This window comes from Durio zibethinus, chromosome 10, assembly GCF_047325235.1.
Source record: "Durio zibethinus cultivar Kanyao isolate XHJ-2024 chromosome 10, ASM4732523v1, whole genome shotgun sequence".
In the NCBI taxonomy this organism is placed as follows: Eukaryota; Viridiplantae; Streptophyta; class Magnoliopsida; order Malvales; family Malvaceae; genus Durio; species Durio zibethinus.
Window position 1 is genome coordinate 20,751,676 of NC_143171.1, and position 14,906 is coordinate 20,766,581.

General features: G+C 31.3%; 3 protein-coding genes and 1 pseudogene across 8 annotated transcripts; 3 read left to right on the forward strand and 1 right to left on the reverse strand.

Annotated features, from left to right (window-relative positions):
- The first annotated feature begins 1,560 nt into the window (after nt 1–1,560).
- On the forward strand, nt 1,561–3,886 carry CYP718 (cytochrome P450, family 718). The gene is made up of 3 exons (XM_022884578.2): nt 1,561–2,734; nt 2,799–2,986; nt 3,090–3,886. Exons 1-3 carry the CDS (start codon nt 1,780–1,782, stop codon nt 3,384–3,386), a joined length of 1,440 nt encoding a protein of 479 aa, XP_022740313.2. The 5' UTR covers nt 1,561–1,779; the 3' UTR covers nt 3,387–3,886.
- A 2,167-nt stretch (nt 3,887–6,053) lies between these two features.
- On the reverse strand, nt 6,054–8,965 carry LOC111293346 (phosphatidylglycerophosphate phosphatase 1, chloroplastic/mitochondrial-like; annotated as a pseudogene). The gene is made up of 5 exons (XR_016345812.1): nt 8,088–8,965; nt 7,901–7,978; nt 7,538–7,610; nt 7,343–7,450; nt 6,054–6,314 (listed from the first exon to the last, which is right to left on the reverse strand). The product of XR_016345812.1 is annotated as a phosphatidylglycerophosphate phosphatase 1, chloroplastic/mitochondrial-like (transcript).
- A 52-nt stretch (nt 8,966–9,017) lies between these two features.
- On the forward strand, nt 9,018–13,327 carry LOC111292904 (protein CLT1, chloroplastic-like). Of its 5 annotated transcripts, none has more exons than XM_089766898.1 (7): nt 9,018–9,163; nt 9,320–11,127; nt 11,346–11,569; nt 12,546–12,645; nt 12,739–12,774; nt 12,897–12,947; nt 13,075–13,327. In XM_089766898.1, the coding sequence occupies exons 3-7, from the start codon at nt 11,547–11,549 to the stop codon at nt 13,213–13,215; spliced, it is 351 nt and encodes a 116-aa protein (XP_089623024.1). In that variant the 5' UTR covers nt 9,018–9,163; nt 9,320–11,127; nt 11,346–11,546; the 3' UTR covers nt 13,216–13,327. The 5 variants fall into 5 exon arrangements, with proteins under 5 accessions (XP_089623024.1, XP_089623027.1, XP_089623025.1 ...); XM_089766901.1 differs by having other exon boundaries at nt 12,555–12,645; XM_089766899.1 differs by having other exon boundaries at nt 9,068–10,916; nt 11,066–11,127.
- LOC111293344 (transcription factor bHLH78-like) lies at nt 9,413–11,504 on the forward strand. The gene is made up of 5 exons (XM_089766260.1): nt 9,413–9,493; nt 9,906–10,445; nt 10,497–10,611; nt 10,771–10,916; nt 11,346–11,504. Exons 1-5 carry the CDS (start codon nt 9,413–9,415, stop codon nt 11,502–11,504), a joined length of 1,041 nt encoding a protein of 346 aa, XP_089622386.1.
- Nucleotides 13,328–14,906: the final 1,579 nt, after the last annotated feature.

The following is a 14,906-nucleotide window of genomic DNA, read 5'->3' on the forward strand; positions in this document are numbered from 1 at the left end:
CGTCCCTTCATTGTACATTTGAGAGAAAAAAAAATGATGGTAGAGGCATAACTCATAAGGGGAACAAGGCATACAACGGAGAGCTAAATTTTCCACTTAAGGCCCAATAGCAACCGCTGACTCTGTTGCAACCAGAGAAGGCTCAACCGCATCAGGATTGACTTCGATTGACACTTCAAATCCTTTTGTTCAGTGCTTGGTTTGATTCGGCCTGGTCGGACTCTAATAGAGCTGATATTATTCAGAAAAATATTTTAATATTTTTAATGTATTTTAAAATTAAATAAAAAAATCAATTTTATAAACTAAATAACATTTCGTGTTGGATTCGGACTTAAAAAATATAGTTAAGGGTCTGTATGAGTCCTGCTAGATCCACTGTGTTTATTTTATCTTTTTTATAAAAAAATATATTTATAACAATTCAAAAATTGTTATAAAGTAGAATTACTAAATAATACAAAAAATTACATTTAATTAACAAATTATTAAGTAAATATATTGTATTAATCCAAATGTAATTGTTTTACATAAAAATAAGATAACACTACAATTTTTGTTTCTTTCCTATATATAAAAATTAATCCGTTGAGTTGTAAATGACATCAAAGGACATAACTTGCTTCTGATTCCACAAATCTCGTTGTCTCTTCCTCAAGGCCTAAATATGAGACTTCAACTTAAAAGTCAGTAATCATTTCTAGCTTATTGAGATATATAAATTAATCCTTCTTTATCTATAAAATATATATATATATATATATATATATATGATAACGTAGCCGTCCTGCACAAGAGGATTGGAGTCCAATGTTGGAATCTAGCTGTGCTCTCTTTTCATGGTTACACTGTAAAATAAAAAATTTCGTTTTTATACACCGACAAAATTTCATGAGTGATAAAAGTAAAATATTTGTTAAGTACGTATCTCACATATTTTAATTAATATTTTTAAGAGATATATATTACTCTATTGATGCGAGTTGAAATTAAAAACATCCTTAGAGATTGTACCGAATGAATATCCTATGAATTGATATCGTAAGTCAACCTTATCTATTTAGAAAGAAACGTACATTGATACAAAAACCTTGCTCTATCATGGCTGGGATTGCTACAAAGTTCCCCGGTCCTTCTTGCTGGCTAGACTTGAGGTGTAGCTTGACGTTAATTAATCTTCGGTCAAAGGCAAACAAATATTAATAATTCAGCCAGTCCAGCAAATAAATTTCTTTTCTTTCACACTAGTTATTTCCGGACTTGATCATCCTTATTGCAGTTTGGCATCATGGGCGGTGAAAAATATCCCCTTTTTATTCAACTTGACTTTGTTTTCAAGAGATAAATCTATTTCCCGTGTTGGACATTGCAGATTTTTAGGGATATTCTGAAAATTAAAAAAAATTCAAGAACACTGACGCAAGGGATTCTCTACCTCGATAATGAATTGTTTTCAGATATATTATGATGATTACATGTTGTTATTGTGAAGGCGGTGAGGACATTAGCAGGATGAATCAGGCACATGCAATGTCCATGTTCTCTGTTTTGATACTCTACTATTTGATCCAAGTCTACATGTGTTGATCCACTAAAATATTTAATATTCTATGATTGGGAAGGATAGTGAATGCTTGATTATTTGACTTTTGCAGAAAATCAAACGGGGTTTGAGTTTGACTCTTAGTATCCAGCATAAATCAACACAACTTCACCTGCTTTGGAGCTATATATAAATTCCTGCTTCTCAGTCTATTTTCTTCACATACCAAAGAGAAAATGGCTTTGGAAATTAATAATGTTCTTTCATGGGTTTTGTTTTGCCTAGCTGCAATGATATCCACCATTTTCTTGAAACACAGGAAAAGCTGTTATAGAATGAAGTGGAAACTCCCACCAGGGAAGATGGGTCTTCCTTTGGTAGGTGAAACATTGGAGTTCTACAAAGCTCAACGTAATAATCGTTTGTTTGAGGAGTTCGTTGAACCCCGGATTGCAAAGTATGGAAAAGTCTTCAAAACAAGCCTTATGGGATCACCAACTGTTGTTGTTAATGGAGCTGAAGCCAATCGGTTCATCCTTTCAAATGAGTTCAAGTTGGTGATAAGCTCATGGCCTTCATCATCAGTTCAGCTCATGGGCAGAAATTGTATCATGGAAAAACAAGGGGATCAACATCGTTTCCTTCGAGGACTGGTAACCTCTTGTCTCAGTGGTGCATCGCTAGAGGCTTTAGTGCCAAAAATATGCAACGCAGTTCGACTTCACCTTGACAAAAATTGGCTTGGAAAAGATGTTGTTAGCCTTTATCGTTCGACAAAACTTTTGACCTTTACCACAGTCTTTGAGTGCTTGTTAGGGATCAATGTTGAGCCACAAATGTTAGGCACTTTTGAGAGAGTTGTAGAAGGTGCTTTTGCTCCACCAATAAACTTCCCTGGCTCTAAATTCTCAAGAGCAAAGAAAGCAAGGGTAAAAATATCAAAGATGTTGGAGAAAATAGTGGCTGAAAAGAGAAAAGCAAGGGAAAGCAGTTTGGAAGGAGAAGAGAAAAGAGACATGCTACTATCGCGAATGGTGGCTGCAATGGTTCAAGGGGATCTTACAGAGGAAGAGGTCATTGACAATGTAATTTTGCTAGTCTTTGCAGCTCATGACACAACTTCGTTCGCCATTGCCATGACATTCAAAATGTTGGCTCAGCATCCACACTGCTACTCTACAATCCTTCAAGGTATCATATATTTGTGCTTAACTACAACTTAATTTGCACATAACTTAACCGCAATGTTTGCCAGAACATGTTGATGTAAGAAACGCAAAAGAGCCAAGTGAGAAGCTGGCGTTAGGAGACGTGAAGAAAATGGAGTATACCTGGCAAGCTGCTCGAGAAAGCATACGGCTGTTCCCTCCCATCTTCGGCTCTTTCAGGAAAGCTGTTGCCGACATTGAATATGAAGGATTCACAATTCCCAAAGGATGGAAGGTACACGTCATTAACTTTGTTTTTTTCTTGAAAAAGAAACTTTATTGAATTGTGAAATACATGTTACAAGTTATTTTCCTTTGCTGCCGTTATGTGGGCGCAGGTGCTATGGACAGCGTATGGAACACATTATAATGAAGAGTATTTCCAAGATCCTCTACGTTTCGATCCGAGCAGATTCGAGGAATTCATCCCGCCTTACATTTTTCTTCCCTTCGGAGGAGGGCCAAGAACCTGTGCTGGGTATCAGCTTGCCAAGTTGAATATCCTCATCTTCGTGCATTACGTTGTTACTCGTTACAACTGGTCATTGATCCATCCCAATGAATCAATCACCATGGATCCCCTCCCAGTTCCATCTAAGGGAATGCCTATCAAGATTTCTCCTAAGCTATCATAAAGCCAAATGATTTTATTTTTTCTTTTTAAATCCTATTCTTTGTTAACATTCTCTTCTCACTGGTTATCCCCCGGCTTTCCTATCATATAGGCTGTATCTTTTTATCACTCTTTGATCTGTCTCAATCGCAATTTTTCTGGAAGGGTATGAAATAAATATGAATACATGTATAGAGGCTGCGTCCTTCCAAGGTTCAACTGGTTAAGCATTCAAGAAATCATTTACGTTTCTAAACTACTACTTCACGCAATCGATGTGAATAAATTAAACCGTCAAATGAAGGATGTGAGCTACCATCCATAAGATTACCATATTGAAATGTACTTTGCTCGGCATCGGCCCCAATTCTTCCTTTTTATTTCCAACTGGCTGTAGATTACATGACCGTACCAGAAAACTTGTAATTTCAATACCGGATTTTGGTTTGGTGGGCAGTTCTAGTATAATGTAGATGGATTTTATTTATGAAAATTAATTGAACATTCGTAACCTATCCTGAAACCTCATGATACCAAATCACTGAAGTTACAGGATGGAAGAGAGAGGATTGAAAAGGGTTGGTAAAAGTGACAACAAAATGGTTTTCACTAATGCTCGATAACCAAAAAATAAAAACTTGAAAGATGATCATTCTCCGTTTTAATCCTCAAAAACAAATTATTTCAAATTTAAAAAATTAAAGAAAAAAAATTAGAAAAGGTTAAATATAAAAATTGCACTCGAATTATATATTTTATGTCCGATTTATACTTAAAGAAATAAAATTATCAATTTAATACTTGAATTTCATTCCGTTATTATATTAATACTTCAAACTAACGTCGTTAGTTTACTTGCTAATGTGACATTACTATCCAATAAGATATTGAAATGAATCAAAAAGTTCAATTAACACCATGTTAGTAAAATTCAAAAAATATATATAAAAATTTATAGCAAATTAAAAAAATCTTAAATATTTTAAAAATATAAAAAAATAAGAACATAAAATATTTTTAAAATTATGAAAATTAAATATATATATATATATATGAAAACTTAAAAAATTCAAAAAATCTCAAAATTTTAATAAAAATTTCCAAATATTCAAAAACAATTCTTAAAATTCAAAAAATAAAAATGTAATTTTCTTAAAATTAAAAAAAGATTCACAAAAAATGTGAAAATGTGAAAATTTAAATTTTTTATAAAAAACTGGAAATTTATACAAAATTCTTAAAAATTTAAAAAAATTTTGAAAAATAAAAAATTTAATAAAAATCCAAAGAAATTTAAAAAATCTAAAAAAAATCATAAAATATATAAAAATTAAAATTGTAAGATTAAAAAAAAAATGAAAATTTTTCATAATTTTTTAAAAACTTTTACAATTTTTTTCAATTTTTAGATTTTTTCAAAAACTTAGATTTTAGATTTTTAATTTTTTTAACCTTTTGTGAAATTTTTTTAATTTGAAGAAAAATTTATTTTTATTGAAATTTTATTATTTTTATTTTTTCAAATTTTTTAATTTTTTTGGGATTTTTATTAAATTTTTTTATTTCTTTAATTTTTTAAATTTGAATAGTTTTTTAAAAATATTTTAGTTTTTTAATTTTTTATAATTTTTTAAAATATTTATTTTTTAATATTCTTTATTTTTAAAAAATTTTTTGATGTGATAATTGATGACACGACGTTTATTAGATTTTTTGACACATATCAATATCTTATTGGATGGTAATGTCACGATAGCAAGTTGATTAACAAAATACTCTTAGGTATTAAAGTAGATGATTGAATGAAAGTTAAAATACCAAATTAACAAAAAGTGTATAATTCAAAAATTATTTTTATATTTAACCCAATCAAAATAATGTGACTAAGATATTGTAATTTTACAAAATGATTCATTATTTTTTAACCAGATTTTTATAAGAAAAAAATAAAAAAAGGAATTGAAAATTTTTTTTTTGAAAATTTTGTCTTAATGAGTGAGTTATTTTTTCAAAGCATGTTAAAAAGGTTTATTTCATTAAAAAAATGTAAAGACAAAAACATTTTAATTTTATTTTAGTGTTGTAATTTGATTTTAATAAGTAATTTTCCTGATTAAGTTTCATTTTGCTCATCATAGATAGTATAAATAATATCATTTTCATTTACTAACAAACAACAAATAAAAAATAATTTTTCGCATCTTTCCTACCTTTACTGCTTAATGCTCATATACTAACAATTTCATTCTTTAGTCAGCTGGAATATTTATGCTCTAAATTTAATCATAGCCCCAAGGCAATAAATACTACCCCACCCCTAATCAATTTTGATATATATATATTTTTATAGATATTTTTATTAAAAATTTTAACAACATTTTTACAATTTAATACGTATTAATTAAATTTAAATTATTAACTATATTTTTAATTTTTTTAACATATTATTAATTTTCACATTAAATAATATTAATCTATCAATTTAAATATTTTTGTTAAAATTTTTATTATATCATTTAAAAAAAAAATTCACAAATTTCTCCTAAAAAATTCATTCAAGTTTTGCCCCAATAAATAATCCCTTATTAAAAGCTCTTCTTGGGCAATAGCAACAAGACAATTACATCGTTTTTCCATGGACGCTATTAACATGCCAAAGTGGTTTTCCCTCACTTCAGTTACCCTCCTGTTCAAATCAAACAACGGTTAAGTTTTACTGTGTACTAAATGAAAGAATTAAATCATCATGTATTTTACAAAAGCAAATAATCATGAGTCACAAATTTGTCACCAGCTACATAAACAATTACTTTCACTTACATCCACAATATTTTTACAAAGGGTATTGATCTTTCGCACACTGCATGGTATCTGGTAGTAAATTATGACTAATTGGCTTCAAACCTCTTTTAAACCTCCAATTTACGAGGCTCAGTTCTAGCTTTCGCACCTGCAAACATTAATTCTCATCTATTACAATTCATCAAGCATTTGATAGAAATAACAGATAATATACATAGCGTGAAACAAATACCATAGCAAAGATGAAGAACTAACATACAAGCCAAAAAAAGCAAAGATAATTGTAAAAATCAGCCAAAAAAAGCAAAGATTGTCCATGTTGTTCAGCATATTTGTCAATTAAAATAACTACCTAGAAAACACGTGGTGTATCTAACAATAAGGGATTGTGGATTGATGATGGAAGGTTGTTGGACACCCACAACAGGATTAAATCCAGAGAAAAAAAAATGAGCAAACTGATACAAACATCATGCAACAGAAAAAGAGGGAATGAATTTTTTCGCAGGGGTTTAATCCTAAAGAAGTGCAGGTAATGGACCCAATATCAAGCATGGCTTGAAGACAACAATTCAGGCTTAAGAGGGAAGATGTAAGCCAGCAACAAATGGCAAAGATTTAATAGTTTCATCAAAGAATGGAAAAACAACCTCTACGTGATCCATAAAACACTATATCAAACACAGCTAACTGACAAACCCACTAACACAAATCCACCACAACAATTCGCATCATTATTTATCTAGACATATGTATGATTTTGTTTAAGACTTGTCCACTAAAAGTTACACGTTGAATTGTTGCAAACCACTGAAAGAATTCTTTCAAAAAAGCTTAGGGAAAAAGACAGTCTCAAGTCACCAAATGAAGAACAGAAGAATTGAACAAAAAAAGAAAAAAAAAACAGAAAAAGAAGTAAACGGATGTTAGGTCTTGTACAAGAATGAAGAAAAGATCCAATAACTATGGTATTTATTATCTATAGTTAACAGTTGAGGCTTAATTTGAGAGATAGTCTTTTGCAGCAAATTTCTCCAGAATAAGAGAACAAAGATGTATCAAATATTTTCCCTGCGTTTGGGTTCTCAATCTCTTCTGTTCAGCGGGTTCAATAAGGTGCTTCAGTGCACAAAAAAAATAAAAATAAAAATAAAATAAAAAGAAAGGAAAAGCAACCTGCCCAACAATGAATGGCTCCTCAAGAAGACTTAATGGCTCAGTTAATGTAGTCAAATATCCACATCGATTTCCATAAACAATATCAGTGAAACGCCAATCACCCACCTGCCACAAACATAAATTATGTCACCAACATAATCCAATGTTAAGACTAAATCAACCATCCAGTAAGTTCTATCACCCTTAGCATACCATGATAAGTTGTGAGATTTACATCCAAAGTGTTTCTCGATTTCTTCAGCTGTTCCAGCTGGTATATTCAAACCTTAAAAGAGATGTCAGATAGATACCCTAATCAATTCTAGATAAACCAAACACTTCTGTCATAAATTAACAGTAAATCATATTATCATATTAAGGTGTGCTAAACCTACAAGAAAGTATAGCAGTAATTGTAACTCATCCAAAGATTTTTACATGCTTGATGTTTTAACATAGAATTGAAACTGTGACATACAGTTTAAAAATTGCTTTCTTTATTCATCAATGGAATAGAAATGAATTTGGTAACAGACTAAAACTAAAATCTTGAACTGAAGAAAAGAAAACACTTACTATGCCTTATAACTTTAATTCCAATAGTCCCTTCTAGTTTCTTCGCCTTTGGACCATCATGGTCATACTCTAAAATGCCTTAATTCATCAAAAAGAGGGAAAAACAAAACATCAACATATTGCACAAAAAGACAATCAGGAAGGGCTAAAACAGGAATCGATCTCAAAGAGTCAAGCCAATAATTACCAGCAGAGTTACTAAACGCGTCAATATCAGGACCAAAAACCTCTTTGCACTACTCAATAGAAGGCCGGAGAGTAGGCCAAAGCGTCAAAGAATAAGGAGCAGTAATTGTATTATCCTTATCGAAAACAACAACTTTAGACCCTCTTCTGTGGAGCTCATTCCGATCAATGCACCTTATAGCAGGCACTGCAACATGCGGCAACGCCAAGTGACGATCTTTAACGAACACTCTAACCGAAAAAACAATGCCTTCGACATTGATTAACTGTCCAACCGCTGCTTTCAAATCTATCCACCACATGTTTGTGAAAATGACTCTAAGAAAACCCAGGATTTGTTATTTTTGGGATTTTTTTTCCTCTTCTTTTTCTTCGTTTTGGGGATCTGGGTCTTGATTATTTACGTTGATTTTGCTAAAAGAAGAGTAAAATTGGTCGAGGAATGTGGATTTCTGATCTGGGTATGTGGAGCTGATTGTTCTATTCTGGTTCTCTTGTTTGGTTTTGCTGAAATTGTTGGTTATTGTGGGGAGAGTTAAACAACTGAGCTTTTCGACATGGGATTGGTGCCTGGTGAAGGATCGATTGGTGGGTTTTTATTTGAAATGGAAATGACGTAAGCTGTTGGGTATGGGATAGCAGCTGTTGGGGAATGCAGCAATTGCAACTCCATCTCCAATGTGTTATTTTTTAATTACTCGATAAAGAAGTATATTTTCAATTTCTTTTTCACTTCTAGTGAGGTTATGGTAACTTTTCGCACAGTTGGTCTGGTTTGCAGTTCGGTTCGGAGCCGACCGTGGATTGCCGCTGCCAGCTATCGTTAAATAGTTTCCCGTTGATTTTACCATCCACAAACCATAATCTAGTTAAATAGAGGATTGTAATTTACCCAATCTATAACTTAATATAATAATTATCCCGGATCTGCATTAAAGGCAGAGATCAGCAAATGTCAAAAACAAAAAAATAAAATTAAGGGACAATTGTTGAAAGAAAATTATATACTTAAAAGAAGTGAAGAAAGTTTCTCTAAAAGCTTCTCCAAAAACTTTAACCAGGAAGCTTCTTTCCTCGGTGAGAGTTCAATCGTGCCATTGTTTCATTTTCTCCTTATTTTTTGTAGCAAAAATAAGAGGAAAGAGCCAAACAAAAACTTCTCTTCCTCCACTGCCGATTATAATCAAACACGGTAACATCTATTTTTTCAATTTTTTTTTTGTTTGGTTCCAGAGAAAATGTTACTATCATAGTTGAACTCCGTGACCTTGTGTATGGTTGCGTTTGAGTCATGTCTCTTCTTCAACACTGGCTCGCCAACTGCAAATGGATCTGAGCTGTGCTAAGTCTGAACTATCAAAGTACCAGAGCTTGGGCATCACCAGCCATGTTGGCCTCATAGCGGTGGTGACAGCTGCGGCCACAGCCACAGCCACAGCCACCATATTCAGAGCTTGGGGATAAATCTGATTGGGAGCGTGGCGTTTTGCTTTGAATACAATTTTTTTAGAAAAATATTCATATTTTGGATGATTGAAATGGCATTAGGTTCTACTTTCTAATTCGTATAGCTCTTTGCTTTGATCTTAGGTGTTTGACTGATCTATTTACGCTAAATATGACTTTTTCAATGCATTAAATTGCTGATTCAAAGTTCTTTCGAGTATAATTGTTTTTTTTATGATTTGATTTTGGATTCTTTAAATTGGTAATTAGAAGTGTCGATAATCCAGTTTGCCTGTAAGTGGGTAGGTCACTGCAATCTTTAGTTGAATATTGAATGGTGTTTTGCTTTGCATGCAATCTTTAGTTTGTGCAGATTGTTTCAATAACTCTTCAGGGTAAACCTCTCTTGATTGAATTTGAGTTAGCATTGAGTTCCATAGTGTCGTCCCCAGCAGCATCCATTGCTGAAACTACTCTCCCTGGTTCTAGCGATAATGTAATGATCAGAGAATTGATTGGAAGATTAGGAAACATATGTAATTCTGGTGATATTTCACCTCAATCTTTCATTAAACCAAATAACAGCATTAACAGTGCTAACACTTCATGTTATAATACTCCATTGAATTCATCTCCAAAGCTCAATCTTTCAATGATGGATGCACAGATCAGAGGAAATTTGAATTTACTGGTTCTTGGAAACCAGTTATCAAATCATCCAAGTCTGACACCATTTTATGCTGACCCTGAATTTGCTGAGAGGGTTGCTAGATTTTCCTGTTTTAATAGTAGCAGGAATCTTGGTGGCCCAAATGGTCAGCTTGGATTAACAAAGACTGAATTGCCTCAAAGATTACTTCCTACAATGGATTCTGTTAAGCTTTCAAGAGTTACAAGTAACCAACACATTAAGGTTACTGGATCTCAAGTAAATGTTCCATAAAGCAACAAGAACTCATCACAGGTAGGGAATTCAGGTTCTGATAAGAAAAACAGTAGGCTGTCAGGGTTTTCCTGGACAGAGAATGCGGAATTTGGTGATTCCAAGAAAGAATCTTCTGTTTCTAAACAGATCCCAGGTGGGGATTCAAGCATGAAAGGCCAAAATTAGGCCAATGCGAGGAAAAGGAAATCAATTCCGTTGGGGAAAGCAAAAGAAATCTCTACTCCAGCGGCTGCTGATGCCAAGGTAATGTAATTCTGTTTAGAAAATTATTAGAATTTATTTGAATTGTCAGCCAAAAGAAGCAAGCAAGATGGAGCCGCTGGGAATGCAAAGGAGAAGACAGAACAAAATGGCAATGCTAATGCAGCAAATGATGGGAATCAGAAGCAAAGTAAGGAGAATTCCAAACCACCAGATCCTCCAAAGGACTATATCCATGTAATCTTGCATGGCCAGCTGTTAAGAATATAAAACCACCATATCCATGAGTATTTTGGTTTTTTTTTGTTTCTAAAATTCTTTTTTTTTCTTAATTTATATGCTTAATTTTTTTACGATTTCTTTTTTGGGTGATGGATTCATGATAGGTAAAATGTTAGTCTGTCAACATTACCAGATAGAAGGTTGCCATATGTGGGGAATTTATGAAGTTAAGTTTCAAGTGCTTCCATCTTCCTTATTTCATATAACACAATTTTCTTCATTGGCATTTGTTATTTGCCACCATGCATGATGTGTTGGATTGAGATATTGAAAAAAAAAAAAAAAAGAATGAAAAAGACCATCAAAATCATTGTGTTTTGTTATTGATGCTAATTCTTCAAGAGTTTTCTCTTCAATTGATGATTTGTTGTCTTATATTAACAGGCATTTTCTCGTGGAACCGCTTGCAATTTTATCCATTGTTTCCGGAACCCTGGTGGAGACTATGAATGGGCAAATTTGGACAAACCACCCCCAAGATATTGGGTGAGAAAGATGGTTGCTTTATTTGGATATGCTGATGAGGCTGGGTTTGAGAAATAGATAGAACAAGAGCATTCAGGGCATTCGAGGAACCCTAGCTGGATGCTAAAATCAAATGATGACAGGTATGCGGTTTTAATTGTAGTCGCAACTCAACAGCTACTTTTGGCTTTGGTATATTACCATATGCTTTGTGTTGGTCTTGCTCATTACTAATAAAAATTCTTACATGTTAATTGTAGTAAAATGTTAAAATTTTAAATCTTCTTTTAAAAGTTTTTGGAAATATAAATTATAAAACAATTTTGTAATTTATCGAAACGACTCATGCCCTTTTGAAGAGACCTTTTTTCCACTATATGTAGGTTTGGGCTTCAAAGTGGAATGAAAAAGCATATGTTAGTTGTAGGAAAGTTAAATTTAATCACGAAGACCTTCGTATGGCTGTATTGATTCAAGAAGTCATTTATGGTGATTATGCATTTATTATTCACACAAAAATAAAATCCATTATTAGGGGACACCTTAAAAAATATATGCAGAGGTAAGCCTCCCTTTTTTGGTTCTATATGAACTTAGTGATCTCAAAAGTATTTTTCATCTATCTTCTTGGGTTGAAAACAGATTGTGAAAGGTATGGGAGAGAAATTGATGGGCGCATATCTAGGACACGCTATGAGCTTCATTGCGGAAAAAAAAAAAAAAAAAGAACCAGCCTAAGATGCCCTATTGTAAGGCAGTTTCTTTGCATCACTTTTTTGTTGATACATGCTCCATTTCACAACTAATTCATATTACTTTAGTGTCATCTTCTGTGTGAATCTACTAATTTTGAGGGCAATTTTATATTATAGTTACTAACATTATTTAGATTTAATTCAAATAATACAGATATATTTTATTAGTTTCAAGCTCCTTTTGGATGGGTGACCAGTGTGGTAGGAGCAGCACTGGCTACCTATCCAAATGAAGCCTTAATTGTGGCGATTTAAGACACAGTTACAACCTTTTTATAATGTCTAATTTACCAGTTTTTTCATAATGATTCTTCATGTGCCAGACACTTAGAATTAGATTTATTGCCTATGCTTACTTCTGCAGTGTATGCAGCACTAATCATTCATTGAAGGAAGTTGGGATATTTTGGAGTCTATTGATGATAGTTTCTTTTTTCTTGCAAGCAGCTGATAGTGTGCTTAAGGTTATTGGTTTTCTAACTAAAATCTAAGTAGCTAACCATTTCCAAGTTCTATGTAATGCATTCATGTAACATGTGATATTTAATCATTTGCAGGAAGTAATCTTTTTGGATGCCGCTCAACGATTAAAAGTATGATATTTATTGTTGGAAAGTCCCTGTATTTTGTTGGTCAAATTGAACATAAAAAGTTGAGAAAATTTTGTGTGAGTGCATACTTTGTGTTAAAGAATATTTTCTTGCATTTGTCGCAGGGCGGGTCAGTAGATCTATTTGTTGTAAATTCCTATGGTTCTGCATTTCAAGTAAGTACTGTGTATTGAGTTACAGTGTTAGGTTCTGTGACAATTTTTACTTGAAGTCTCCTTTCAATGGTTTTTCTATTTTGGCTCTTAGTTGGATGTTAAAGTGATTGTACCATGTTTAGTGCAGGCATTATTCATTTGCCAACTTCTACCCTTTTTATCGAAACTTTGGGCCATTCCACTTAGTCAGCTTCCAAACTATTTTAAAGATGGTGTAGCTTGCTTCTTGAACATTAGTGGTACTTTATCAAGTGGTAAGCCGTCATAATTGTTTCATTATCTTCTATCTATTGTAAAGGTAAACAGATTCCATTTTGAGCATGTAATAAATGATTGCATTTCAAATGAAAGGCATAGTGTGCCATGAATATGCCCATAAATTGCACGTCATACATCATGCAAGAAATAGAGACATAGTTTAGAAAATTACAAGTCATTTACAAGTCATTTGTAATGAGAAAATAGAGTTATTTCATTATTTTAATTGTTCAATGTTTTATTTTTTTTATTATCATTTTAAATGGTTTTACATTTTATAAATTAATTTAATCAAATAGTAATAAAAGTCTTGAAGCTAAGCTTGGGTATCCTTTTAGTTTTTGATAAATTAGAAGTCAAAACCTTTTAATTCAAAACTTTAATATTTGAATTTATATTTTAAAAAAGATTAATTATAAAAACAATAATCATTTTAAAATGCCCAATTGAAAAATGTATTTGAACTAAAAAAATTATATTGTAGTGTTTTAAATATAGATTTTTTTGTTAAAATCCTTATTAATCCTTTAACTTTCTCATTTTTCTTAAATAAATTTATTTATTTATTGCACCTAGAAAAGCCTATCATATCATTTGTATTTAAATAGTTCTGACGATAACAAAAAACAAAAAATGTCGTGTATCATGTGATCTTAATGATTGTTATGATCATTAGACCCATGGTTAATTGGTATTTGGAGAGTATATTATAATTATTGTATTATAATTAATAGATTATAATTTAAAATTATATAAATTTTTTTTTAAATATTATATGTATCTTACACTTATAAATGATAAATGCTTAAAAAAATTTTTAATTGAATAATTACATAATTATAATAAAAACAGTAAGTGGACATATTTTATTTTTATACACCGCTGACCTGTTAAAATGAAAAAAATTTCAATCGAGACATGATTATGAAAGTCATGTCATCTGTCACATGTATAAAGAATGTCGATTAATCGTGAGCTCGTAAACGTGTACCTCGTAACTTTTTTTTGTCAATATAAAAATTTATTAAGATAAAAATCATAAAATACAACTTATTTAGATTCAAACAATTTAAAATATGATATAATAATAAGATACGAATATGATGTAAATATAGGATATAAAAGTGACATGATTTAAAATCGATAACAAATATATATCGGGTAAGATCGAATCAAAACTTAAATTCAACGAATTTTGACTCGATCTAACTTTTTAAGATCAATTTTTTTTTAAAAAAAATTAGGTATCTAATAGGATAATAATAAAAAAAATAAGGATTAGATTGGGTTTTAAGTAATCCGACCCAATATATATAAAAAATTTATTTTTTTAATTATTTATTTAATTATATATATAATTTTATAGTTCTATTTAAAAATAATATTTTATTAATTTCAAATTGAGTTAAGTATAGTTTTATAAAATATTGGATCGGGTTCAAGTATGAAAAAAATAAAAAAATATTATTGGATTAGATCAAGTTCGAGTTTTATAGATATAAAATCGAATCGACTTCAAGAGGAGTAAAAACCTATCTTAACCTAACCCATTATCGTCCTTATTGACAATCTAAAATACGATACGATAACAAACATAAATATGATATAATTATAAGATATAAATATGATACAACTTAAAATTTTAATAATAATTATATTTAGGTTTAACAAAATTAAAAAATTATATTTTATATTTTATAT